The sequence below is a fragment of the Bubalus bubalis genome, chromosome 19 (genome assembly GCF_019923935.1).
Source record: "Bubalus bubalis isolate 160015118507 breed Murrah chromosome 19, NDDB_SH_1, whole genome shotgun sequence".
In the NCBI taxonomy this organism is placed as follows: Eukaryota; Metazoa; Chordata; class Mammalia; order Artiodactyla; family Bovidae; genus Bubalus; species Bubalus bubalis.
In genome coordinates, this window is record NC_059175.1 from 59,323,126 (window position 1) to 59,347,640 (window position 24,515).

Here is a 24,515-nt window from a genome sequence, read left to right on the forward strand (position 1 = left end):
TATCTGTTGAAAATATAGCCTAAGGAAAAATAGTTGAAGCCTGTTAAATTTAATTCAATTAATTGTTTTAATTGCTTTATGACAGAATTGATCATAACTATATTCATATGTGGAAGGAGATTTTATTGACAGCAGATGTTTTGAACAGCATGCCAAGCTGGGTTAATCTGGAATTCACATGAAGATTAGTTGATTCTAACATACTTCATATTATTAAAAAGGAAGAATAATTTGACATCTTAAATGTCAGAACCCTATGGAAATTTATGCCTTCAGATCAGATCAGTCGCTCAGTCGTGTCCGACTCTTGGCAACCCCATGAATCACAGCACGCCAGGCCTCCAGACTCACATCCATTGAGTCAGTGATGCCATCCAGCCATCTCATCCTCTGTCGTCCCCTTCTCCTCTTGCCCCCAATGCCTCCCAGCATCAGAGTCTTTTCCAGTGAGTCAACTCTTCGCATGAGGTGGCTAAAGTACTGGAGTTTCAGCTTTAGTATCATTCCTTCCAAAGAAATCCCAGGGCTGATCTCCTTCAGAATGGACTGGTTGGATCTCCTTGCAGTCCAAGGGACTCTCAAGAGTCTTCTCCAACACCACAGTTCAAAAGCATCAATTCTTCAGCGCTCAACCTTCTTCACAGTCCAACTCTCACATCCATACATGACCACAGGAAAAACCATAGTCTTGACTAGATGAACCTTTGTTGGCAAAGTAATGTCTCTGCTTTTGAATATGCTATCTAGGTTGGTCATAACTTTCCTTCCAAGGAGTAAGCGTCTTTTAATTTCACGGCTGCAGTCACCATCTGTAGTGATTTTGGAGCCCAAAAAAATAAAGTCTGACACTGTTTCCACTGTTTCCCCATTTTTTTCCCATGAAGTGATGGGACCGGATACCATGATCTTCATTTTCTGAATATTGAGCTTTAAGCCAACTTTTTCACTCTCCACTTTCACTTTCATCAAGAGGCTTTTTAGTTCCTCTTCACTTTCTGCCATAAGGGTGGTGTCATCTGCATAGCTGAGGTTATTGATATTTCTCCCAGCAATCTTGATTCCAGCTTGTGTTTCTTCCAGTCCAGTGTTTCTCATGATGTACTCTGCATATAAGTTAAATAAACAGGGTGACAATATACAGCCTTGACGTACTCCCTTTCCTATTTGGAACCAGTCTGTTGTTCCATGTCCAGTTCTAACTGTTGCTTCCTGACCTGCATACAAATTTCTCAAGAGGCAGATCAGGTGGTCTGGTATTCCCATCTCTTTCAGAATTTTCCACAGTTTATTGTGATCCACACAGTCAAAGGCTTTGGCATAGTCAATAAAGCAGAAATAGATATTTTTCTGGAACTCTCTTGCTTTTTCCATGATCCAGCGGATGTTGGCAATTTGATCTCTGGTTCCTCTGCCTTTTCTAAAACCAGCTTGAACATCAGAAAGTTCACGGTTCACATATTGCTGAAGCCTGGCTTGGAGAATTTTGAGCATGAATTTACTAGTGTGTTTATACCTTAGGGACTTCTAAATTCTAAGTGTGAAATTGATATTTCATCTTTTTTTTTTTCCTGTGGATATAGTCAGTTACACAGTAGAATTAAACCTGTATTTATTCATGTTTTCATGTTTGCATTTCAGGCATCCTGGGTTTCAAGTACCTTGGGTTTCTGGTTTACTGAACTTATTGAAAGAAATTGCCAGTTTACCTCTTGGGTTTTCAATGACCGACCTCACTGCTTCTGGATGACGGGCTTTTTTAACCCTCAAGGATTTTTAACTGCAATGCGACAGGTAATAGCACTGATTTTTACCTGTTGTGTTATTACAGTTTCTGGAGGGCTTTCTTCTTTCATTATAGTTTTAAATATGTAGTTTATAATAAGGCAGAATGATTGTCTGGTTTGGGCACCAGCAGTTAACTTTGTCCTGAACATAAATCCAGCAACTTGTTCTCAGGCTGCTAGCTTAAATATTAAAATATTTATTTTTATATTAGATTTGATTTTATATTTCTTTTAAAATTGTTATTCAGTCATGAAGTCATCTCCGATATTTTGCAAACCCATGGACTGAAGCACACCAGGCTGCACTTTCCTTCATTATCTTCTGGTGTTTGCTCAAACTCATGTCCATGGAGTCAGTGATGCCATCCAACCATCTTATCCTCTGTTGTCCCCTTCTCCTCCTGCCTTCAGTCCTTCCCAGAATCAGGGTCTTTTCAAATGAGTCAGTTCTTCGCATCAGGTAGCCAAAGTATTGGAGTTTAAGCTTCAGCATCAGTCCTTCCAATGAACAATCAGGTTGTTCTCCTTTGGGATGGACTGGTTGGATCTCCTTGCAGTCCAAGGGACTCTGAAGAGTTTTCTCCACAACCACATTTGAAAGCATCAACTTATATTACACTGAAGTACAAATATAGTTAAATTAGGACATGGGTATTGCTTATAAGAGGATCTTTTAAAACCCTTTAAATACTATCCTACCTTTTTTGAATCTGGGGCTACATTGTTACCACAATTATGCTCTTTAAGACAACCCTCTAGTTGCTGGTGTCATCCTTTCTTTTGCTCTTTCCCCGCATAGGAAATAACTCGGGCCAACAAAGGCTGGGCTCTGGACAATATGGTGCTTTGCAATGAAGTCACCAAGTGGATGAAGGATGACATTTCTGCCCCTCCCACGGAGGGTGTCTATGTCTACGGCTTGTATCTTGAAGGTGCTGGCTGGGACAGGAGGAATATGAAACTTATCGAGTCCAAGCCCAAAGTGCTCTTTGAGTTAATGCCTGTTGTAAGGATTTATGCTGAAAATAACGGTAAGTTGTCTGTGCCTTCAGGGACGGTTGGTACGATGGGGTTGGGTGATGTTATAAATATAGGATCTCATTATTTTTCTTATCATGTGAGCGACTTCACTTTCACTTTTCACATTCATGCATTGGAGAAGGAAATGGCAACCCACTACAGTGTTCCTGCCTGGAGAATCCCAGGGACAGGGGAGCCTGGTGAGCTGCCATCTATGGGGTTGCACAGAGTCGGACAAGACTGAAGCCACTTAGCAGCAGCAGCAGCAGATAAGGATTATACTCTGTTTTCAAGTAGCTTCATATTCACACCTGTGTTTAACGAGTACTTACTGACTTCTGGGCTCTTCCTTGAGTGCTGCTGGGAGGCAATGGTTCTAGATAGTTCTTGCCCATCTAATAAAGCAGATAAAATGTGTAAGGATACTCACGGAGCATTAGCTAATGAGATAAGAAGCAAGTATTTGGAATAGTTACTAAGTGGTGAGAAAGGAGGGTGAGATAAGACTGGGATGAAACTGTCGGGGACTGGATCTTGGGAGCAGGTGGACCTGGAGGGGCTTGGAAGAATGGATGGGGCTTGAATGATGAGGTGGGCAAGACATGGAAAGTAGGAAAGAAGCCTTTCCAGGTGGGACTGCACAGGGCTCCAGGAAGTCATGACTCCTCCAGCTTGGAGATTTAAGCCAGGCTGTGAAGTCCAGATTGAATTCAGGGACATTGGCTTAATTCAGTAGCTTATGGTAAAATGCTGAGTTCACATTGCAGCCTATGAATGTGACAACACTTTTATGAACTGCACATGTCAAAGCAGAATCCTTTGACAGAGTTATCAAAGCTCTGTTTGACAAGTCTAAAAACACCTGAACTATTTTCCATTGTTGGTTTGATGTTTTCTAGAGGGTTTTGCATTTCACTCAGCTAACGTCTCCTCAGGGATAACCACTATTCACAATATGAGGAGATGCTGTTCATTTCACTTTAAAAAATTATATTCCTTTTAAAATAAAATTGCACATGTTTAAGGTGTATAACATCCTTGGAAAAGGAAATGGCAACCTACTCCAGTATTCTTGCCTGGAGAATCCCATGGATAGAGCAGCCTGTGGGTTACAGTCCATAGGGTTACAAAGAGTCAGACATGACTGAAGCGACTGGCCAAGGTGTATAACATGTTGATTTGATATACATGGTGAGATGATCATTATAAGCCATAAATTCATGAGGTAGCCACGATAGTAGATCCTACGGAAGTTGTAATTTTATAATCGAAGCACGAAGATTTTTCTTTAAACAAAGAAGAGACAAAAATCTCTCTTTAAAGGATAATTTTTAGTATATTTATCCCTTAGATAAATATCACACTTGTAAACATATGTATAAGCTTTGAATATTTGTTTTTTAAGCAAATGTTTGCTAAATGCCTAGTACAAACCAGATACAACCTTACCTGCAAGGGATAAAGGTAGTTATGAACCAGATCATGCCCAGAAGGGACTCACAGCCTAGTGAAGGAGACTGGTAAGTAAACAAATAATTTAAATAGAATTTGATGCATGTTATGATAGAGATCCCTGGTGGCTCAGTGGTTAAGAATCTGCCTGCAATGCCAGAGACCTGGGTTCCATCTGCCGGTTGGAAAGATCTCCAGAGAAGGAAATGGCAACCCACTCCAGTATTCTTGCCTGGGGAATCCCGTGGACAAAGGAGTCTGGCAACAGTCCATGGGATCACAGAGAGCCGGACACAACTGCGAGACTAACAGATGCACATGATAGAGATGCTCTTAGGATGTTCGGGGATGCTAGAAGGAAAACATAACTAAGCCTGGTAGGAGGTGGAGGCTGCTTTTGAGATGCGTTTTGGAGGATGAGAATGAGAGGGTGTTAGAGTCAGACTTTTCTGGCAGAGGGAAAGAGCTCTAGCTCACTGAGTCAGCCAAGGTATCAACCATCTGACATACACTGCTCTATTGCTGGGGATGCAACAGTGAGGAAAGACCATGCAGAACCCCCATTTGCATGGAGCTCAGTCTCAAGGAGGGATGGGTAACTGGAAAAGAGGCAGATATAGTCATTGCTATTCAAGGATTCTGTATGAATTCACCTACACTCTTAAAATTTATTTGTGACCCTAAGGTTAATGCCTGTGGCACTTTCATGACTTTTCCCAGACATGTACAAAGCAGTGAAAAATCTGACCCTCCTGACGTGTGTTTCCAGCTTAGGTGGAACAAGCCTGTGCTCTGCTCCTTGTTTCAGCTCGGACTGTAAACAAGTGCCCTTTCTGTGGTCTATTTAGTGCTATGCTTTTCATATTTTTCTATTTTTCATTGTTGAAAATGGCCCTCGAGTGTAGTGTTGAAGTGCTGTCTGCTGTTCCTGAGCACTAGAAGGCTGTGATGTACCTTATGGAGAAACCACATGTGTTAGACAAGCTTCATTCAGGCGTGAGTCACAGTGCTGTTGGCCTTGAGTTCAGTGTTAATGAATCAACAGAGCATATTAAAAAGATGACTTTAAACAAAAGCACACAGAAAACAAGGTTATGTATTGATTGGTCTTTAAACAGAAACACAGAAAACAAGGTTATGAATTGATCGGTTGATGAAAATTCTGTGGCCAAGGGCTCTGAGGAACCTGACCCTCTATTTCTCCTAGGAGCTGTCGGTAATTTGGACTTCATTAAACTATACATTCGTTGTTGTTGTTTCGTGGCTAAGTTGTGTCTGACTCTTTGCGACCCCATAGACTGTAGTCTGGCAGACTCTTCTGTCTGTGGGATTTTCGAGGCAAGACTCCTGGAGTGGGTTGCCATTTCCTTCTCCAAGGGATCTTCCCCACCCAGGAATCAATTCTGGGTTTCCTGCATTGGCAGGCGGGTTCTTTAAGCTGAGCCACCAGAGGAAATAGATACATTAGTCCCACAAATAATGAGGATGGAGTGTAAATGAACAGATTGATTTCAGATAGCTCTTGTTTCTGTAAAGAAGACACACACAGGGTGTGTCAGGGAGTGGGAGAGCGTTCAGGTGTTCAGGAAAGAGTTTGCTGAGAAGAGAAAATTGAACTGATATCCATGGAGCAAAGGCAAGCATGCAGAGACAAGAGCTAGCAATGGAGGCGCTGTGCTTGAGGAACAGACAGTGTGTAATGGAAGGGGCACCCATGAACATCAGAAGAGATGTGAGAGTGCTCATCCTCCCTCTTGGTACAGGGTGTCACTCCTTATGCCGCAGCCGTGTCTGAAAGGATCTATGTGTGTGCCTGGGTTTGGGTAAACAAGCTGCCTGTGACTTCATGATTTTTTTAAAAAATAATTGTATTTATTAATTTAATTTTGGCTGTGCTGGGTCTTCATTGCCGCACGGGCTTTTCTCTAATTGCAGCGAGCTGGGACTATTCTCGAGTTGTGCTGCACAAGCTTCTAATTGAGGTGGCTTCTCTTGTTGCTGAGTTTGGGCTCTAAGGTGTATGGGTTCAATAGTTGTGATGCACGGGCTTCATTGCTCCACAGGCATGTGGGATTTTCTTGAATCAGGGGTCGAACCCGTGTGTCCTGCCTTGGCAGGCAGATTCTTTACCACTGAGCCACCAAGGAAGCCCCTCTTCATGTTCATTAATCCTTATGTGGTGTGAGGTCCCAAGGTGGTGATTATTTTATAGAATTAATAGTCAAATGCTCTTTCAGCCAAAAGTAATACTTTAGAAATTTTGTTGCATCTAGTCAACACTGTTTCAAAAATATTTCCCTTATAAAGTGAAAGAAAAATATTTCTCACATTCAGTTAGGTGTTACTTTTTTATTTCTTGTGACTAATGTGTAAAAATCCTTCGCCATGTGACATTGAACATCTCAGCATGGTAGTAATAAAGCAATAATTTTATAATACAGGCAGTCCTTTATGACTTAAGAACACATTTTTGTGGAAGAACTGTACTCACCCTGCTGGGTATTAGTCAGCGGTGATGCTCATTAGCTGCAGGTAAGAGAGGAAATAAAAATAAGCAACAGAAAAGGTGACTGTGAATTTCAAAGTGCTAATAAAAAAGTAAAGAAAACTGCAGTTCTTTATTGTTTTTTTTTTTTTTTTTTTTTTTTTTTTTTGGTTTCAGTAGAAGTTGGTGGAAACTTGCTGCCAAATAGCTTTGTGGTTGGAGAGGTGTCTTGTTAGTGATAGGAAATTAACATTCCATTGTTCTTTTCATCTGTTCAGTTAGTTCAGTCGATCACTCCTGTCTGACACTTTGTGACCCCAGGGACTGTAGCACACCAGGATTCCCTGTCCATCACCAACTCCAGGAACTTGCACCAACTCATGTCCATCGAGTCGGTGATGCCATCCAACCATCTCATCCTCTGTCATCCCCTTCTCCTGCCTTCGGTCTTTCCAAGCAACAAGGTCTTTTCTAATGAGTCAGTTCTTTGCATCAGGTGGCCAAAAGATTGGAGTTTCAGCTTCAGCATCAGTCCTTCCAATGAATATTCAGGACTGATTTCCTTCAGGATTGACTGGTTTGATCTCCTTGCAGTCCAAGGGACTCTTTGGACTGTGGTGTTGAGTCTTCTCCAACACCACAGTACAAAAGCATCAATTCTTTGGTGCTCAGCTTTCTTTATAGTCCAACTCTTATATCCATACATGACTACTGAAAAAACCATAGCTTCGGCTAGGGACCTTTGTCGGCAAAGTGATGTCTTTGCTTTTTAATATGCTGTTTATGTTGGTCATAGCTTTCGTCCAAGGAGCAAGTGTCTTAATTTCATGGCTTCAGTCACCATCTACTGTGATTTTGGAGCCCCAAAGAAATGTAGTCTCTCATTGTTTCCATTGTTTCCCCATCTATTTGCCATGAAGTGATGGGACCAGATGCCATGATCTTAATTTTCTGAATGTTGAGCTTTAAGCCAACTTTTTCACTCTCCACTTTCACTTTCATCAAGAGGCTCTTTAGTTCCTCTTTTCTTTCTGCCATAAGGGTGGTGTCATCTGCATATCTGAGGTTATTGATATTTCTCCTGGCAATCTTGTTTCCAGCTTGTGCTTCATCCAGCCCAGTGTTTCTCATGATGTACTCTGCATACAAATTACATAAGGAGGGTGATAATATACAGCCTTGATGTACTCCTTCCCTTTCCCAATTTGGAACCAGTCTGTTGTTCTATGTCCAGTTCTAACTGTTGTTTCTTGACCTACATACAGATTTCTCAGGAGGCATGTAAGGTGGTCTTATATTCCTACCTGTTTAAGAATTTTCAAGTTTGTTGTGATCCACACAGTCAAAGGCTGTGGCAAGGTCAACAAAGCAGAACTAGATGTTTTTCCGGAATCCTCTTGCTTTTTCTGTGATCCAGTGGATGTTGGCAATTCGATCTCTGGTTCCTCCGCCTTTTCTAAATCCAGCTTGAACATCAGGAAGTTCACCGTTCATGTACTGTTGAAGCCTGGCTTGGAGAATTTTGAGCATTACTTTGTTAGTATGTGAGATGAGTGCAATTGTGCAGTAGTTTGAACACTTTTTGACATTGCCTTTCTTTGGGATTGGAATGAAAACTGACCTTTTCCTGTTCTTTGGCCACTGCTGAGTTTTCCAAATTTGCTGGCATATTGAGTGCAGCACTTTCATAGCATTATCTTTTAGGATTTGAAATAGCTCAACTGGAATTCTATCACCTCCACTAGCTTTATTTGTAGTGATGCTTCCTAAGGTCCACTTGACTTTGCATTACAGGATGTCTGGCTCTAGGTAAGTGATCACACCATTGTGGTTATCTGGGTCATGAAGATCTTTTTTGTATAGTTTTGTGTATTTTTGCCACCTCTTCTTAGTACCTTCTGCTTCTGTTAGATCCATACTATTTCTGTCCTTATTGTGCCCATCTTTGCATGAAGTGTTCCCTTAGTATCTCTAATTTTTTTGAAAAGATCTATAGTCTTTCCCATTCTATTGTTTTCCTCTATTTCTTTGCTTTGATCACTGAGGAAGGTTTTCTCATCTCTCCTTGCTATTCTTTGGAACTTTGCACTCAATGGGTATATCTTTCCTGTTTTCCTTTGCCTTTCACTTCTTTTCTTTTCTCAGCTATTTGTAAGGCACCCTCAGACACAACCATTTTGCCTTTTTATCTTTCTTTTTCTTGGGAATGGTCTTGATCAGTGGTCTTGTACAATGTCACGAACCTCCGTCCATAGGTTTGTGATATACTGTAGATTCATACTGTAGGTTTGTGACATCCATAGGTTCTTTTCATACTATGATTTTAATTCAATTTTGATGACTAAATAGGGCCCTAATTGCGATAAAGAGGTATAATATTGTTACTGACTAGAGGACACTCCAAAGGTGTAGCATTTTAAATTTAAAACTCCTATAATGAATTGTTTTTTATGTTAATATGAAGGGCACAGACAGGACTAGTTTGTTTATAAAAGGAAATCTTTGTTGTCTGTTGTTTAATCCATAAGTTGTATACAACTCTTTTGTGATCCCATGTAGCCCTCCAGCTTCCTCTGTCCATGGAATTCTCTAGGTGAGAATACCAGAGTGGGTTTCCATGCTCTTCTTCAATGGATCTTCCTGACCCAGGGATTGAACCAGCATCTCCTGCATTGGCAGGAGGATTCTTTACTGCTGAGCCACAAGGGAAGCCCAGATATTTATTTAAACTCTAAAAATTGAGTGATATATCCCCAAACATTTATTTTTGTTTCTTGTCATTGGGGAGTCACCCAAGTAGTGCTAAATACACCAAGAGAGTAAACCCACTGACACACCAAACAGTAGATCCTCTGTTATCAAAGAAAGTTGAAAAGAGGAAGGTTTAGGAAAGATCAGTGTCAGTCAGTTCAGTTGCTCAGTCCTGTCTGACTCTTTGGGACCCCATGGACTGCAGCACGCCAGGCTTCCCTGTCCATCACCAACTCCAGGAGCTTGCACAAACTCATGTCCATAGAGTCAGTGGTGCCATCCAACCATCTCATCCTCTGTTGTCCTCTTCTTCTTTTGGTTTCAGTCTTTCCCAGCATCAGGGTCTTTTCCAAAGAGTCAGCTCTTTGCATCAGGTGGCCAAAGTATTGGAGCTTCAGCTTCAGCATCAGTCCTTCCAATGAATATTCAGGACTGATTTCCTATAGGATTGACTGGTTTGATCTCCTTGCAGTCCAAGGGACTCTCAAGAGTCTTCTCCAACACCATAGTTCCAAAGCATCAATTCTTCAGTAAAGTCTCCTATATATAGAGTGATTCTCTTAATAACTTTTGTGCTGTACCCCATGTGATGGGAAAGTGGTGATTACAATTTTGGGGGAACAAAGTGATGCTTGCTAAGTAGGTAGAGAAGCATCTTAGAGTCCCTGTAGCTAATGAGAATATTTCCTGCAGGAGAAACAATGTGTGTCAGCATGCCTTGTGACCACCCTGATCCAGCACTGTGCATTCGTGGTGCTGGGATGGGGGTAGCCCCTGTGCAGTGACCCAGAGCTGGGGACCTCCTGATACCTGAGCCCCACAGCATTTAGTCCACTTGCAGTTTGCAAACCTGGAACTCTGTTAGTCTTCTGGAACCTGAGTCTGGGGAATTAGGTTTAGAGAAAAGGTAACTGTGTATATGCACACACGTGTATACATGTGTAGAGGCACAGAGGAGAAATCTAACACACCTTGGGTATCTACTGCATTCTAAGCACTATGCTATGCCAGGCATTCACATATATTCACTCATTTAGTCTTTACAACGACTCTATAAGGTGCATCATGGCTATTTTGCAGATGGGGAAATACTAGGTTAGAGATATTAAGTAATTTGCCTGTGATTCCTGGCTACTAAATCTGTTATCAGAATCACCTTTGTCTGTTGTGGGTTGAATGCATATCTTGGAATTCCTGTGGTTGTGTTCTACTCAAGACTGTGCATGTAGGGATGAAGCTGGAAACTAAAGCCTAAATTGGACATGAGGAAAATGTCCTTGTATTTTGAAGTCATGAATTAATTTTTCTCAGGTACATAGCGAGGTAGACACAGTAAAAGGCCTCTGTCCTATAGGAACATGAGTTCTCACTCCCTAGGCCCTCCTCTCCCCATGCTGCAGGCTTAAGGTGGTCACCTCCTTGCCCCACAGTGGGGCACATGTCCTCAGGCCAAGGACAGTGAGCCAGGAGCCTGGATATTTGGGGTGTTCTCCTGGCTTTACCACCACAGCACTCATGCGACTTCAGAGGAATCGCAACTGTGCCACAAGTGGAAGTTAGGTATCTAGTTATTTCCGGCTCATGTTTACATCTTTCTGCAAAAAAAACATGGAGGCACGTACATAGAGTACGTCACACTGTTGTTGAGGTTAAGAGCTTAGGCTCCCGGTCCATTCCAGCCAGATTCTCTCATTACCTGCAGCTTTGTAACCTTGAATAAGTAACTCACCTCCTTGGGTTCTCATCTATTAAAATGGATTTAATCATGGTACCCATCTCACTGGGTTGCTGAGAGAATAAAACTGACAATGTCCAGCACATAATTAGCATACAGTAGATAATAATAAAAACAATTACTATTATTATTAATACAGTAAAACATGCTCAGTTTCAGTTCAGTTGCTCAGTCATGTCTGACTCTTAGCTACTCCATGGACTGCAGCATGCCAGGCTTTCCTGTCCATCATCAACTCCCGGAGCTTGCTCAAACTCATGACCATCGAGTTGGTGATGCCATCACATGCTAGTTGAAGGATTAAAAGAAATATCACATATAAATATTCTTTATTTAATAACTCAAATGTTTTTAGCAAAACAGGGGTTGAATAAAGGAATGATACAAGGAGTCTCTGGGTAACTTGGTTGTTTTACATATCAGAAGGAATATATGATGTCAGTTCAGTTCAGTTGCTCAGTCATGTCCGACTCTTTGTGACCTCATGGACTGCAGCATGCCAGGCATCCATGTCCATCACCAACTCCCGAAGTTTACCCAAACTCATGTCCATTGAGTCCGTGATACCATCCAACCATCTCATCCTCTGTTGTCCCCTTCTTCTCCTGCCTTAAATCTTTCCCAGCATTAGGGTCTCTTCAAATGAGTCGCTTTTCACATGAGATGGCCAATGTATTGGAGTTTCAGCTTCAACATCAGTCCTTCCAATGAACACCCAGGACTGATCTCCTTTAGGATGGACTGGTTGGATCTCCTTGCAGTCCAAGGGACTCTCAAGAGTTTTCTCCAACACCGTAGTTCAAAAGCTTCAATTCTTCGGCACTCAGCTTTCTCTATAGTCCAACTCTCACATCCATACATGACCACAGGAAGAACCATAGCCTTGACTAGATGGACCTTTGTTGGCAAAGTAAGGTCTCTGCTTTTTATTATGCTGTCTATGTTGGCCATAACTTTCCTGCCAAGGAGTAAGCGTCTTTTAATTTCATGGCTGCAGTTACCATCTGCAGTGATTTTGCAGCCCCTAAAAATAAAGTCTGACACTGTTTCCACTGTTTCCCCATCTATTTCCCATGAAGTGATGGGACCAGATGTCATGATCTTCATTTTCTGTATGTTGAGTTTTAAGCCAACTTTTTCACTCTCCTCTTTCACTTTCATCAAGAGGCTCTTTAGTTCTTCTTCACTTTCTGCCATAAGGGTGGTGTCATCTGTATATCTGAGGTTATTGATATTTCTCCTGGCAATCTTGATTCCAGCTTGTGCTTCATCCAGCCCAGTGCTTCTCATGATGTACTCTGCATATAAATTAAATAAGCAGGGTGACAACATACAGTCTTGACATACTCCTTTTCCTATTTGGAATCAGTCTGTTGTTCCATGTCCAGTTCTAACTGTTGCTTCCTGACCTGCATACAGATTTCTCAAAAGGCAGGTAAGGTATTCCCATCTCTTTCAGGATTTTCCACAGTTTGTGGTGATCCACACAGTCAAAGGCTTAGGCATAGTCAATAAAGCATAAGTAGATATTTTTCTGGAACTCTCTTGCTTTTTCAATGATCCAATGGATGTTGGCAAGTTGATCTCTGGTTTCTCTGCCTTTTCTAATACCAGCTTGAACATCTGGAAGTTCATGGCTCACATATTGTTGAAGCAAAAGAGGGGTTAAATAAAAGAGTGACATAAGGAATCTCTAGGTATCTTGGTTGTTTTACATATTGGAAAGAATATATGATGTAATGATATACTAACATTTGCATGAAAAATGTAGGCTAGAGAGAGAGAAGTTATACAGTTAGAAAATGAAATTTCTTCAAGGTGTTTTATTGAAACCTTTAGCATCCCAAAGCATATAGCTCACCAATTTAGACACCCTCTTCTCTCTGATTGTTTTTCTGGAGCCCCAAGGTTTTAAGCATATTTAGCTGATTTGTTCTACCTACCTAGCATGCTTATTTTTGTCTTCAATTTTTTTGTCTAACCAGGAGTAATAGTTTCAGATGTTTATGTGCTTGTTTATAAAGCATCTGTCAGCACTTTTACAATGAAGTTGTATTTTTGGTAGTTTCTAATCCTGCTGCAGAAGGTTGTTACATGCTGTGACTTGGCGTGGATACCTTCCCTTCTGAAACAATTAAAAATAAATAAAATTGGATAAGTATTTCAGAGAATTGCCTTTTTTACCTGCTTATTGAAAAGAACACCATTTTTTTTTTTGAACTGTATTTTTCTTCTGGGATTAAAACCCAAACAATCAAATACTTCCCAAGGTGCAATTATCATGTTTATCATTTATTTCAAATTAAGACTCTAAGGGTTTTTTTTAAGAGTTATAAAATGATTATTAGTGAAATGTGTATAAAGAAGAACAATTAGTTAAATATCTGTTATATGTTCAAACCCTTGAACATATAATATATATAAGGATTAAAGGGTTTAAATACATCAGTTAGTGTAGTTATTATTAATTGCACTCCTCAAATTGAGTCATTCACTTATTTAATCAGAAATTTTCATTTTGTTGTTGTTGTTCAGTCGCTAAGCCCTGTCCTACTCTTTTCGATCTCATGGACTGTGGCATGCTATGCTCCTCTGTCCATTATCTCCCAGAGTTTGCTCAAATTTGTGTCTGTTGAGTCAGTGATTCTATCTAACCATCTCATTCTGTGCTGCCCGCTTCTCCTTTTGCCTTCAGTCTTTCCCAGCATCAGGGTCTTTTCCAGTGAGTCAGTTCTTCACATCAGATGGCCGAAGTATTGGAGCTTCAGCTTTAACATCAATCATTCCATGAATATTCAGGGTTGATTTCCTTTAGGACTGACTAGTTTGATCTTCCTGCTGTCAAAGAGACTGTCAAGAGTCTTCTCCAACACCAGAGTTCAAAAGGATCAATTCTTCAGTGCTGAGCCTTCTTTATGATCCAACTCTCACATCTGTACCCGACTACTTGAAAAACCACAGTTTTGACTATATGGATCCTTGTTGGCAAAGTTATATATGTGCTTTTGAATACCCTAACTTTGTTATAGCTTTCCTTCCAATAAACAAGTATCTTTTAATTTCATGGCTGCAGTTACCATCTGCAATGATTTTGGAGCCCAAGAAAAGAAAATCTGTCACCGTTTCAACTTTTTTCCCTTTTGTTTGCCATGAAGTGATGGGACTGGATGCCATGATCTTAGTGTTTTGAATGTTGAGTTTCCAGCCAGCTTTCACATTCTCTTCTTTTAGTTCCTCTTCACTTTCTGCCATTGGAGTGGTATCATCTGCATATCTGAGGTTGTTGATATTTCTCTCTGCAATCTTGATTGTAGCTTGTAATTCATCTAGTCCAACCTTTTGCATGATGTACTCTGCATATAAATTAAATAAGGAAGGTGACAATATACAGCCTCGATGTACTACTTTCCCAGTTTTGAACCAGTCCATTGTTCCATCTGGTTCTAATTGTTGCTTTTTGTCCTGCATACAGGTTTCTCAGGAAGCGGGTAAAGTGGTCTGGTATTCCTATATCTTGAAGAATTTTCTACAGTTTGTTGTGATCCATACAGTCAAAGGCTATAGCACAGTCAGTGAAGCAAAAGTTAGATGTTTTTCGGGAATTCTCTTGCTTTCTCCGTGATCCAGCATATGTTGGCAATTTGATTTCTGGTTCATCTGCCTTTTCTAAATCCACCTTGTACATCTGAAAGTTCTCGGTTCACATACTGCTGAAGTGTAGCTTGAAGAATTTTTAACATAACCACACTAGCATGTGAAATGAGCGCCAATTGTGTGGTAGTTTGAACATTCTTTGACTTTGCCCTTCTTTGGGATTGGAATGAACACTGACCTTTTCCAGTCCTGTGGCCACTGCTGAGTTTTCCAAATTTGCTGGCATACTGAGCACAGCACTTGAATAGCATCATCTTTTAGGATTTGAAATAGCTCAGCTAGAATTTTCATATGTTTGCCTTATTATTATTACTTATGATATTCTCATGGTGATTAAAATAGTGACTAGACTTAAAAATTAGATATTGCATTAACTTAGATGGTTTCTAATAATTAATTTCATGGAATTAAGCAAATGCTTCATTTTAGAGTACTGTAAAATATCTGTGACATTGTTTTAGAACAGAATTTCTCGACTTTGGTTTTGCTGACACTTTTGGCACAGAGAAGTCTTGTTATGAGGGACTGTCCTGTGCATTACAGGATGCTAGCAGTGTCCCTGGCCTCTAGCCACCAGTTGCCGGTAGCACCTTCCCAGTTGTGATAACCAAATATGTCTCTAGATTTAGTACCCTGGTTAAAAAAAAAAAAATCACACCTGATTAAGAATTGTGGCTTTAAACTACTTTTATTGAAACTTTTGTAAAGTGCTATCATATGCAAATGTTTAATTTCTTCCAATAAAATGAATTGAATTTATAGTAGAGAGGCTTCCAGGTGGCTTCCCATTTGTAGCTGGAGTCACAGGAGACATGGATTCGATCCCTTGGTTGGGACAATCCCCTGCAGAAGGAAATGACAACCCACTCCAGTATTCTTGTCTGAAAAATCCCGTGGACAGAGGAACCTTGTTGGCTACAATCCATAGAATATCAAAGAGTTGGATGATGTTGAACACACACACACACACACACACACACGGCACAGCAGGTTGAAGGTTTTCTTGGGTCCAAAAATGAGACTTTAACTGCTGGTGCTGCCTTATTTTTTGATGTGTTAGGAAAAGCTGAATTATTGAGGAAATTAGTTTTTGGGAAATAAGTTCAGTATCACTAATATATTAATATTGCATTTTGAAAGTTCTATATTTATAACACTATTTCTCCAAAGTTATCCTCTTAGTTAAATGTGTTTTCATTTTAGTAGTTATGTTAGGGTCATTTATAACATTGGCCTTCCAGAGAAGTACACGGAGGAATGCAGACATAACTTCTGTCCTGAAATAGTTTATAGTCTGGGAGAGAAAAAGGAATAATATACTGCTTCCAAAGATGGATGTTACAAGATGTGCAAATAAACTATTATGGGTAGAGTGAATTTAACAGGAAGCTGCTGAAGCTTAAACTCCAGGGCTACTCAACACAGAGGCTTTTTCCAAAACTTAATTTGGTATTTGCAAATTATACTCTTTTTCTTAAAAGAAGTCCCTTCTCCAAACTGTATAGGCTTGAAGTCACAAAAGATCTGCATCTGTCCTCAGCATGGGGATTCCAGGGCTGGAGAGAATGCCTAAGAGAGGACCCGTACAGGATGGATACAGAGATTGTCTCTCACGACAGATGTGATTGTGGAGATTCCATGTATTATCCTACTCCAGAAAATTAGATTGACTCAGAGAGCTGAACTGTGCTGTGGCTCTCTGCTTCCTGCCATTTGTATTTTTCCACACACATAGAGAACTCACAACACCTGGTGGGGTGGGGAACATCCTCTGTCCTGTGATTTGCAATGTGGTTTGGTAGTAGTTTAGTTGCTACGTCATGTCCAACTCTGTGCAACCCTATGGACTGCAGCCCACCAGGCTCCTCTATCCATGGGATATCCCAGGCAAGAATATTGGAGTGGGTAGCCATTTCCTTCTCCAGGGGATCTTCCTGACCCAGGGGTCAAGCCCAAGTCTCCTGCACTGTAGGCAGATTCTTTATGGACTGAGAAGCCATAAATCCTATGGCAAAAAGGATTGAAGAAGGGGTTTTGCAGTAATAATAGTGAAGTACCAGTGGTTCTGGGTGTCTGACTAAACAGGACAGGTACCTTTTGCCAAAGGCAAACCACATGGGAAGAACAAAGAAGGTGTGAAGGCACACGGTTTTGGGGGGGAGGTACAGGGGGCGAGGGTGGAGGCGCAAAGTTGAATTGACAGGTGGAAAGGAAAGGAAGCAGCGGGTGGTCATGTCCCATGGACTGGGGTTAGTGTCAAGGTTGTGGGACACTAGGTGGGTGGGTAAATGTGAGGCCATCTGGGTAACTTGTCACACCCGCCTTGGGAAGGCTTGATAGCATCTGCTTCACATCTAGGGATTGCCTGACCTCAGGAGGAATTTCCCTCATTCTGCCACGCCCACTGTGACCTTCCAGATGCACACATTTGGCTCTGCACTCTCTTGGGGGCTGCATGAATGAGAAATTCACCAAGATTTCTGATGGTTTTTGTTGTAGCTGTGAGAGATCCTCGGTTATACTCTTGTCCCATCTACAAGAAGCCGGTCCGAACAGACTTGAACTACATCGCTGCTGTAGACCTCAGGACGGCCCAGGCCCCCGAACACTGGGTGCTGCGTGGAGTTGCCCTTCTCTGCGATGTCAAGTAATGTGGGGCGTGTCCCTCACCCAGTAAATGCAGGATCCAGAGTATCACAAGCTCTGTTCTTCCATACGGACGTTGTGTACATCAGGTTGATTGTAGGGTGTGTGAATTGCATCGGGGTTCCCTGCTCCTTCGCTGGATGCTTGCTTATATTTAGTCTGTTTCACCGTTAATGACCAATCACTGTGTGTTTTGAAAAGCTATCTGGTGATTTAGAAGTAAGGTTTATAACTTTCTAATCAAGCTTGGCCCTCAAATCCAGAGTAATATGTTTTCTTCTTTCAACGCCAAAGACTGACTAGGGTAAATAGATGGTATTAGTATTTCCCTGGAAGGGATTATTCTTCTGTTAATGTGGTTCCGGTGACAGCCCAGTTCTCTAAGGAAACATGACAAGTCTGTGCTAATTCTGTTTCTGTTGCCTTTTGCATTTAGGTCAGGTAAGAGATTTCTTTTCATGACTGAAGTTGCCAGTTGAACAGATCTAAAAAATGGAAGGAAATAGAATGGTGGGTTAAGAATGTGAATAGATGAATAGACAATGCATGTAATCCTATAGAATAAACATATGGAATAGTGTTCAACTCCACAGATAATTACTAAAGAGTGACACTTACCTTACATTTGTTATAATTAAAAAAATTAAAGCTAAAGTGAATTGTGATGAGGTCTTTGTTAAAGTGATAAATTCAGACTCCTTGAACAATAGAAATCAACCCATCCTTTTTTGTAAAATGATTAACTAAGCACAGAAGGAATCATAAAAACATTCACATGTTTTGACCCTTATTTTCTCTCCTAGAAACCTACCAAGGAAACAATTTGAAAGACTGAAAAAATGATATATAAAAGTGTATTTAATAGCATAAAAATAATAAATGCCCCCAAAGGTAAAAATAAGTCTATGTTTAAGGAAATTAGAGGATATTAGACAGCCATGACCCACTCCAGTGTTCTTGCCTGGAGAATCCCAAGGATGGGGGAGCCTGGTGGGCTGCCGTCTATGGGGTCGCACAGAGTCGGACATGACTGAAGCGACTTAGCAGCAGCAGCAGCAGCAGCAGACAGCCATGAAAAACAATAGTGAAGATTTCATAATGTAGAAATGGTGAGCACAGGCTGTTAAGTGAAAGATAAAGTTAGCAAAATATTGAGTATTATAACTAAAATGTATTTGGTGTGGACAAAAGTTAGAAGATAATGTGGAAAAATAAAAAGAGATATGATCGAATGGTAAAGGTTCCAGTTGACTTGAAAAAATGTAATGACTGGAAGAAAAAATAGGAAAAGGATAAAAGTCTTAGTGGGTGAAAAATTCACATGATCTTTTATTAATTAGGAAAATACTATATAAGGGGCTTCTCAGATGTTTTTACTTTAAATCATGACTATAGATTATACACTATTTCATCTATAACCTGTTTACTTGGGGACGTGGTCAGTGCTCAGGTAGAATTGCAGCTTAGAATTGCTTAACTTTAGAAATGCATTGCTTCAGGTTTCTGGTGATAAATGTTTTATAAGGAGGAGGGATTACAAGGAGACCACTGTGGGTCCCTCTCACTAGGACTTGCTCTGTGATGAGTATCATTTTATTTTAATTATAATGAGAATTAGACCTGAGTGGTTCATGTGACACCTACCCATTTTGGAAAATACTATTTTCATTTGAGCAGCTTCTTTTGGTCTGAATTAATATATCAGTTGATTTGTGTGAATTGTGGTAAAACCATCATTTTATTTTGAATAATAAATAATGAAAATGTGGAAATAATGCAGATTAATAAAATCCATTAATGAACGTCTGAATTGTAATTGTTATTTATAAGCAAAGAGGTGAGTTCCATTGAGTATCCAGAAATAAGCTTTAAAAATTGGATTTTTTAATCAAATAACTTGAAAATGTATAATACATATAATTTTGTGATATACTCCATTGGTATATATGTATCAGTTTTGGAGACCCAAAGTAGAAAAGAACACCATGAAAACAAATGGAAATTTTTAGGAAGTAATTCAGCAGGGAGACTTCCCCGGTGATCCGATGGGTAACAATCCATCTTGCAATGCAGAGTTCTTGGGTTTGATCCTTGGCTGGGGCACTACGATCCCACTTGCCTCAAGACAGCTAAGCCCGGGTGCCTCAACTACTGAAGTACGAGTTCCTAGAGCCCTCACTCTGCAGTGACTGAGCCTGCACACCACAACTAGAGAGTCTGTAATGGAAGACCCTGTGTGAGGCAAGGGAGACCCCCGTGCTGCAACTAACACCTGGCACAGCTGAGTTCAGTTCAGTTCAGTCGCTCAGTCGTGTCTGACTCTTTGCGACCCCATGGACTGCAGCACACCAGGCTTCCCTGTCCTTCACCAATCCCGGAGCTTAGTCAAATTCACGTCCATGAAGTTGGTGATGCCATCCAACCATCTCATCCTCTGTCCTCCCCTTCTCTTCTGCCTTCAATATTTCCCAGCATCAGGGTCTTTTCCAATGAGTTAGTTCTTCTCTTCAGGTGGCCATAGTACTGGAGTTTCAGCTTCAGTATCCGTCCGTCCAATGAATATTCAGGACTGATTTCCTTTAGGATGGACTGGTTGGATCTCCTTGCAGTCCAAGGGACTCTCAAGAGTCTTCTCCAACACCACAGTTCAAAAACATCAATTCTTCAGCGACTCAGCTTTCTTCACGGTCCAACTCTCACATCCATACATGACTACTGGAAAAACTGAATTAATTAATTTTAAAAATTAAACAAGGAACATTACTGAAACCTGGAGGAGCCAGTGAGGCCCCTTCCTGCTTCACCTCCACTCCCTACCCCCTAGATCCTACCCACTGAAGGGCACTCATTATTCTACTGAATTGGGGACCAGAGAGGACCAACTGACTGAAACTTCAGGTTGGTGGGGAGAGTTGCTGACTGCCTTGGATGTAGAGAAAGCTACAGTGGGGATTTTGTTGCATTTCAGGGTGATATACCCATTTTTTTCATCTGCATCAATATTGATTTACTTAAAAAAGTATTTGTTTTGCAGCTCCTGTGTGTCAGGCACTCTGGTGCCCTGGTAGGATGATGGTGGGAAAACATTCTCACGGTCCCTGAACTCATGGAGGAGGGCACAGCAACCCACTCCAGTATTCCTGCCTAGAGAACACCATGGACAGAGACACCCGGCAGGCTACATACAGTCCAGGGGGTCACACAGAGTCGGACATGACTGAAGCAACTTAGTCCATGCACATAAGAGGACTAGACACAGAAACTAAGCAGTTATCCAGGCACATAATTTTATATGATCTCAGCATATGGTTGGATAACCTGACATGTGTGGGTGATACATAGAAAGATGTAGGGACTTCCCTGGTGGTCCAGTGGTTAAGATTTTGCTCTTCCAATACAGGGGGCATGGGGTTCCATCATTGGCCATGGAACTAAGATCCCACATGCCAAGTAGTGTGGCCATAAGGTTTTTTTAAAAAAATACAGAAAAGTAGATAAAGATGAGGGGTTGAAGGGAATGGCAACCCACTCCAGTATTCTTGCCGGGAGAATTCCATGGACAGAGGAGCCTGCTGGGCTACAGTCCATGGGGTCATAGAGTTGGACATGACTGAGTGATTAACACACTAAGTGCTATGAGGAAGCACTGGATTCCATGAGGGAGCTGGTAGTTATTCATAGGTCATGGGTTAGCAGGTAGAAGCCACACTACAGTGTCCCCATTTATTTTTTAAATTGTATTATTATTATTTTACAATTATTATTATTTTAACTAAGAGCCCAGCCTGGAATACAGGCTGAGAAGGGCTACTTTCTAAGCAAAACTGCAAACCTTGTTCTGACTGCTGCCAACTCCAGCACAGTGGCTGATGGACACCATGTGTTTCTAAGTCGCTGGAGTGAGAAGTACTTCTTTGTATTAAATGCTTGTTTGCAATGGAAAATCTTGTAAATAATTCAACATTAAGAGGCATGAAGAGACAAACCACAAATGTTACAATTACATAGCTTGCAGGATTCTCCAATTTAGATAAAATACAGTGTCAACAGTGTCTTTGTCAATGATAAATTTTTGTTCAATGGTATGGCATTATTAAAACATTAGATATGCTAATGCATCCTGCTAATGTAGTTTATAACATTTTTGCAACTCAAAAATCTTTAGTGATCATAAAAGTAATTCAATATTTATATTAATACATGAGCCATTTTCTCTTAAAGACACAATTTTCCCTCACCTCCAAATCTGCAACACAATTTTTGCCCCTATGTCAGGCCCTGGTGAGGTCCATGATCACTTTTACATTAATACTAAAACATTAGATAAGCTAATGCATCCTGCTAATGCAGTTTATAACATTTTTGCAACTCAAAAATCTTTAGTGATCATAAAAATAATTCAATATTTATATTAATACACGAGCCATTTTCTCTTAAAGACACAATTTTCCCTCACCTCCAAATCTGCAACACAATTTTTGCCCCTATGTCAGGCCCTGGTGAGGTCCATAATCACTTTTACATTAATACTGTACTCTTACAGGAGAAGGCAATGGCACCCCACTCCAGCACTCTTGCCTGGAAAATCCCATGGATGGAGGAGCCTGGTAGGCTGCAGTCCATGGGGTCACTAAGAGTCGGGCACGACTGAGCGAATTCACTTTCACTTTTCACTTTCATGCATTGGAGAAGGAAATGGCAACCCACTCCAGTGTTCTTGCCTGGAGAATCCTAGGGATGGGGGAACCTGGTGGGCTGCCATCCATGGGGTTGCACAGAGTCGGACATGACTGAAGCGACTTAGCAATAGCAGCAGTACTCTTACAAGTATTAGTGAAATGAAGTAGGATCCTATGGTCCTTGTTCCCCATGTCGTCTGCCTGCTTTTTGTCTGTGGAAAAACTTTAGCCAAAGAATAAGTTAAATCAGAGAAGTAAGAACATGCAGAAAGGAAACCCGTCAAAGGAGACCAAATAATAATAGTTCAGTCACTAAGCATAGTCAAGAACTTTTAGTTCCTTCTCAAGGGCTATAGATAATATTTTGAGCCATATCCAGCGAGCTGTCTTGTAGATACTGAAATCCCTACCTGATGGTGAACTTAACTACATGATGACCAGGCTGTAGCCGTGACATGTGTGTTAGTCGTTCAGCTGTGTCCAATTCTTTACGACACCATGGACTGTAGCCCGCCAGGCTCCTCCATCCATGGTATTCTCCAGGCAAGAATACTGGAGTGGGTTGCCATTCCCTTCTCCAAGGGATCTTCCTGACCCAGGGATTGAATCTGGGTCTCCTGCCTTGTCTGAGTCACCAAACTTTTGAGCATAAATGAAAAAGAACCATCAAGAACGTCAAGAAACCCTTTGCTTCTCTGAGATCTTGCTCTCTGCCTCCATCTTTGAAGGTGTTGCTTCTGAGATAGCAGTTCTCAAACTGTGTGCCTAGGGAACCCAGATGTGGCCAACAGCCTCAACTCACAAGAGTGTTCAATGTCCACACCTTCACTTAAGCACCAGTAACACTTGCCACTGTTCCAACAAGGATCTCCTCACATAACACCAGCAAGTCAAGGTCAAGGCTCCTCAAGGAGCTCTCTCTCAGCTTTGCTGGTCTTGCCCTCCATGGAGGACCCTGCAAGTATGTGTGTTTCCCTGGTGGGACCTTCCTTGGTTATTTCAGGTTGTATAAAAAAACTAACCAGAGGGCCATCCCAGGTGGAAGGAGCTGGGGTTCAGCTGTCCACTGAATGCACCCTCAGTGGGGTAAACTTTGCCAAGACTGGACCCCACACCCAGCAGATCACAGAACTCCTCAAATTTAGTGCAAATATGCTCTCCCAGGGCACACCCCTGAGGCAGCCACAGTTCCATTGGGGCCTGCCAGAGAGATGAAGACCCTAAAGACCAGGACCCCCATGGCCATCTCCTCTCAGGGGTCCCCAGGCGTGCACACAGAGCCCAGCCCTGCCCCACCTGGAGGCTCCATGACATAAGCTGTCAATTTTTGAGAATGGGCCTCAAGAAATAGAAACAAATCAGCCTTGAAACCAAAGATTAACTGTACTTAAAACAAGATGATGCTGGTCAGACCACCAGTGACCAAGGTGGTTGTCAGAGCTGACTGTGCTGTTTCTGCATGTAGCCCCCTCCCTCAGCTTATTAAAAGCTCTAGCCCACTGAATGTCAGTGGGATGGAGTCAGTCTTTGGACAGGAGTCCACCCTCGCCCTCCTCTTCAGTTGCCAGCATCCAAAATAAAGCAAATTTTCCTTTCCACCAACCCTGACTTTTTATTGGCTTTGAGCAGCCAGACCCCTCCACTTTCAGTTACATTACACATGATTTTTGAAAATTACATTGTATAACTAATCACTGCTCATCAGTAGCTTAGTCAACACATCAAAATAATGCCTTTTAAGGGAAAACAAAAGGTATAATTATATTCACAATATGATCCTCCAGATTGAGTGAAAGCAGTAAACAGATCAGTAGGTTATGAAACCATGAGGAAATCTAGTAGTTTGTATTTAATATTTTTTCAGTGTTGAGTTCTAGTAATTTTTGAAGTTTATACATTCTGGTTATTCTGGTTAATCGACTAACATCAGCTGTATACAATATCTGCGTATCATCTCTACAAATACCTCCAGTGAAGGATAGAAGAGAATTTAAGGTCTGCTTTAGAATGAGCTATGAGCTTTGGGCAGGACACTGTGAATCCACAAACAGGTCCTTACCTGTCTTAAATGGGAGCCTTATTCTGTGATGAGCTTTACACACAGCGAACCTTCTCAAGGCAAGAGCGGACTGCACTGCTACCCTGAGGCTTTTCTGGTTTAGTTCTTCAGCCTGGAAAACCATTAAACTGACAGCCAGATGGGAATGACCAGTTGAATCCTACTCTCTCCTCTCATTTGCATGAGAAGAAACGAAAATACAGTGACTAAAGACCCAGAATGCTGGAAGGCAGTATCCTGAGTGGGATGG

The 24,515-nt window shown here is 41.3% G+C and overlaps 1 protein-coding gene across 1 annotated transcript in view; it reads left to right on the forward strand.

The window, feature by feature from the left end:
* Positions 1–19,315, forward strand: part of DNAH5 (dynein axonemal heavy chain 5) — a 336,311-nt gene extending 316,996 nt beyond the window's left edge. Inside the window, exons 77-79 of the mRNA XM_045163647.1 lie at positions 1,639–1,791; positions 2,584–2,815; positions 17,381–19,315. Coding sequence (XP_045019582.1) covers positions 1,639–1,791; positions 2,584–2,815; positions 17,381–17,532 — 537 coding nt within the window. The 3' untranslated portion in view covers positions 17,533–19,315. The remainder of the gene's footprint in view (positions 1–1,638; positions 1,792–2,583; positions 2,816–17,380) is intronic.
* Positions 19,316–24,515: the final 5,200 nt, after the last annotated feature.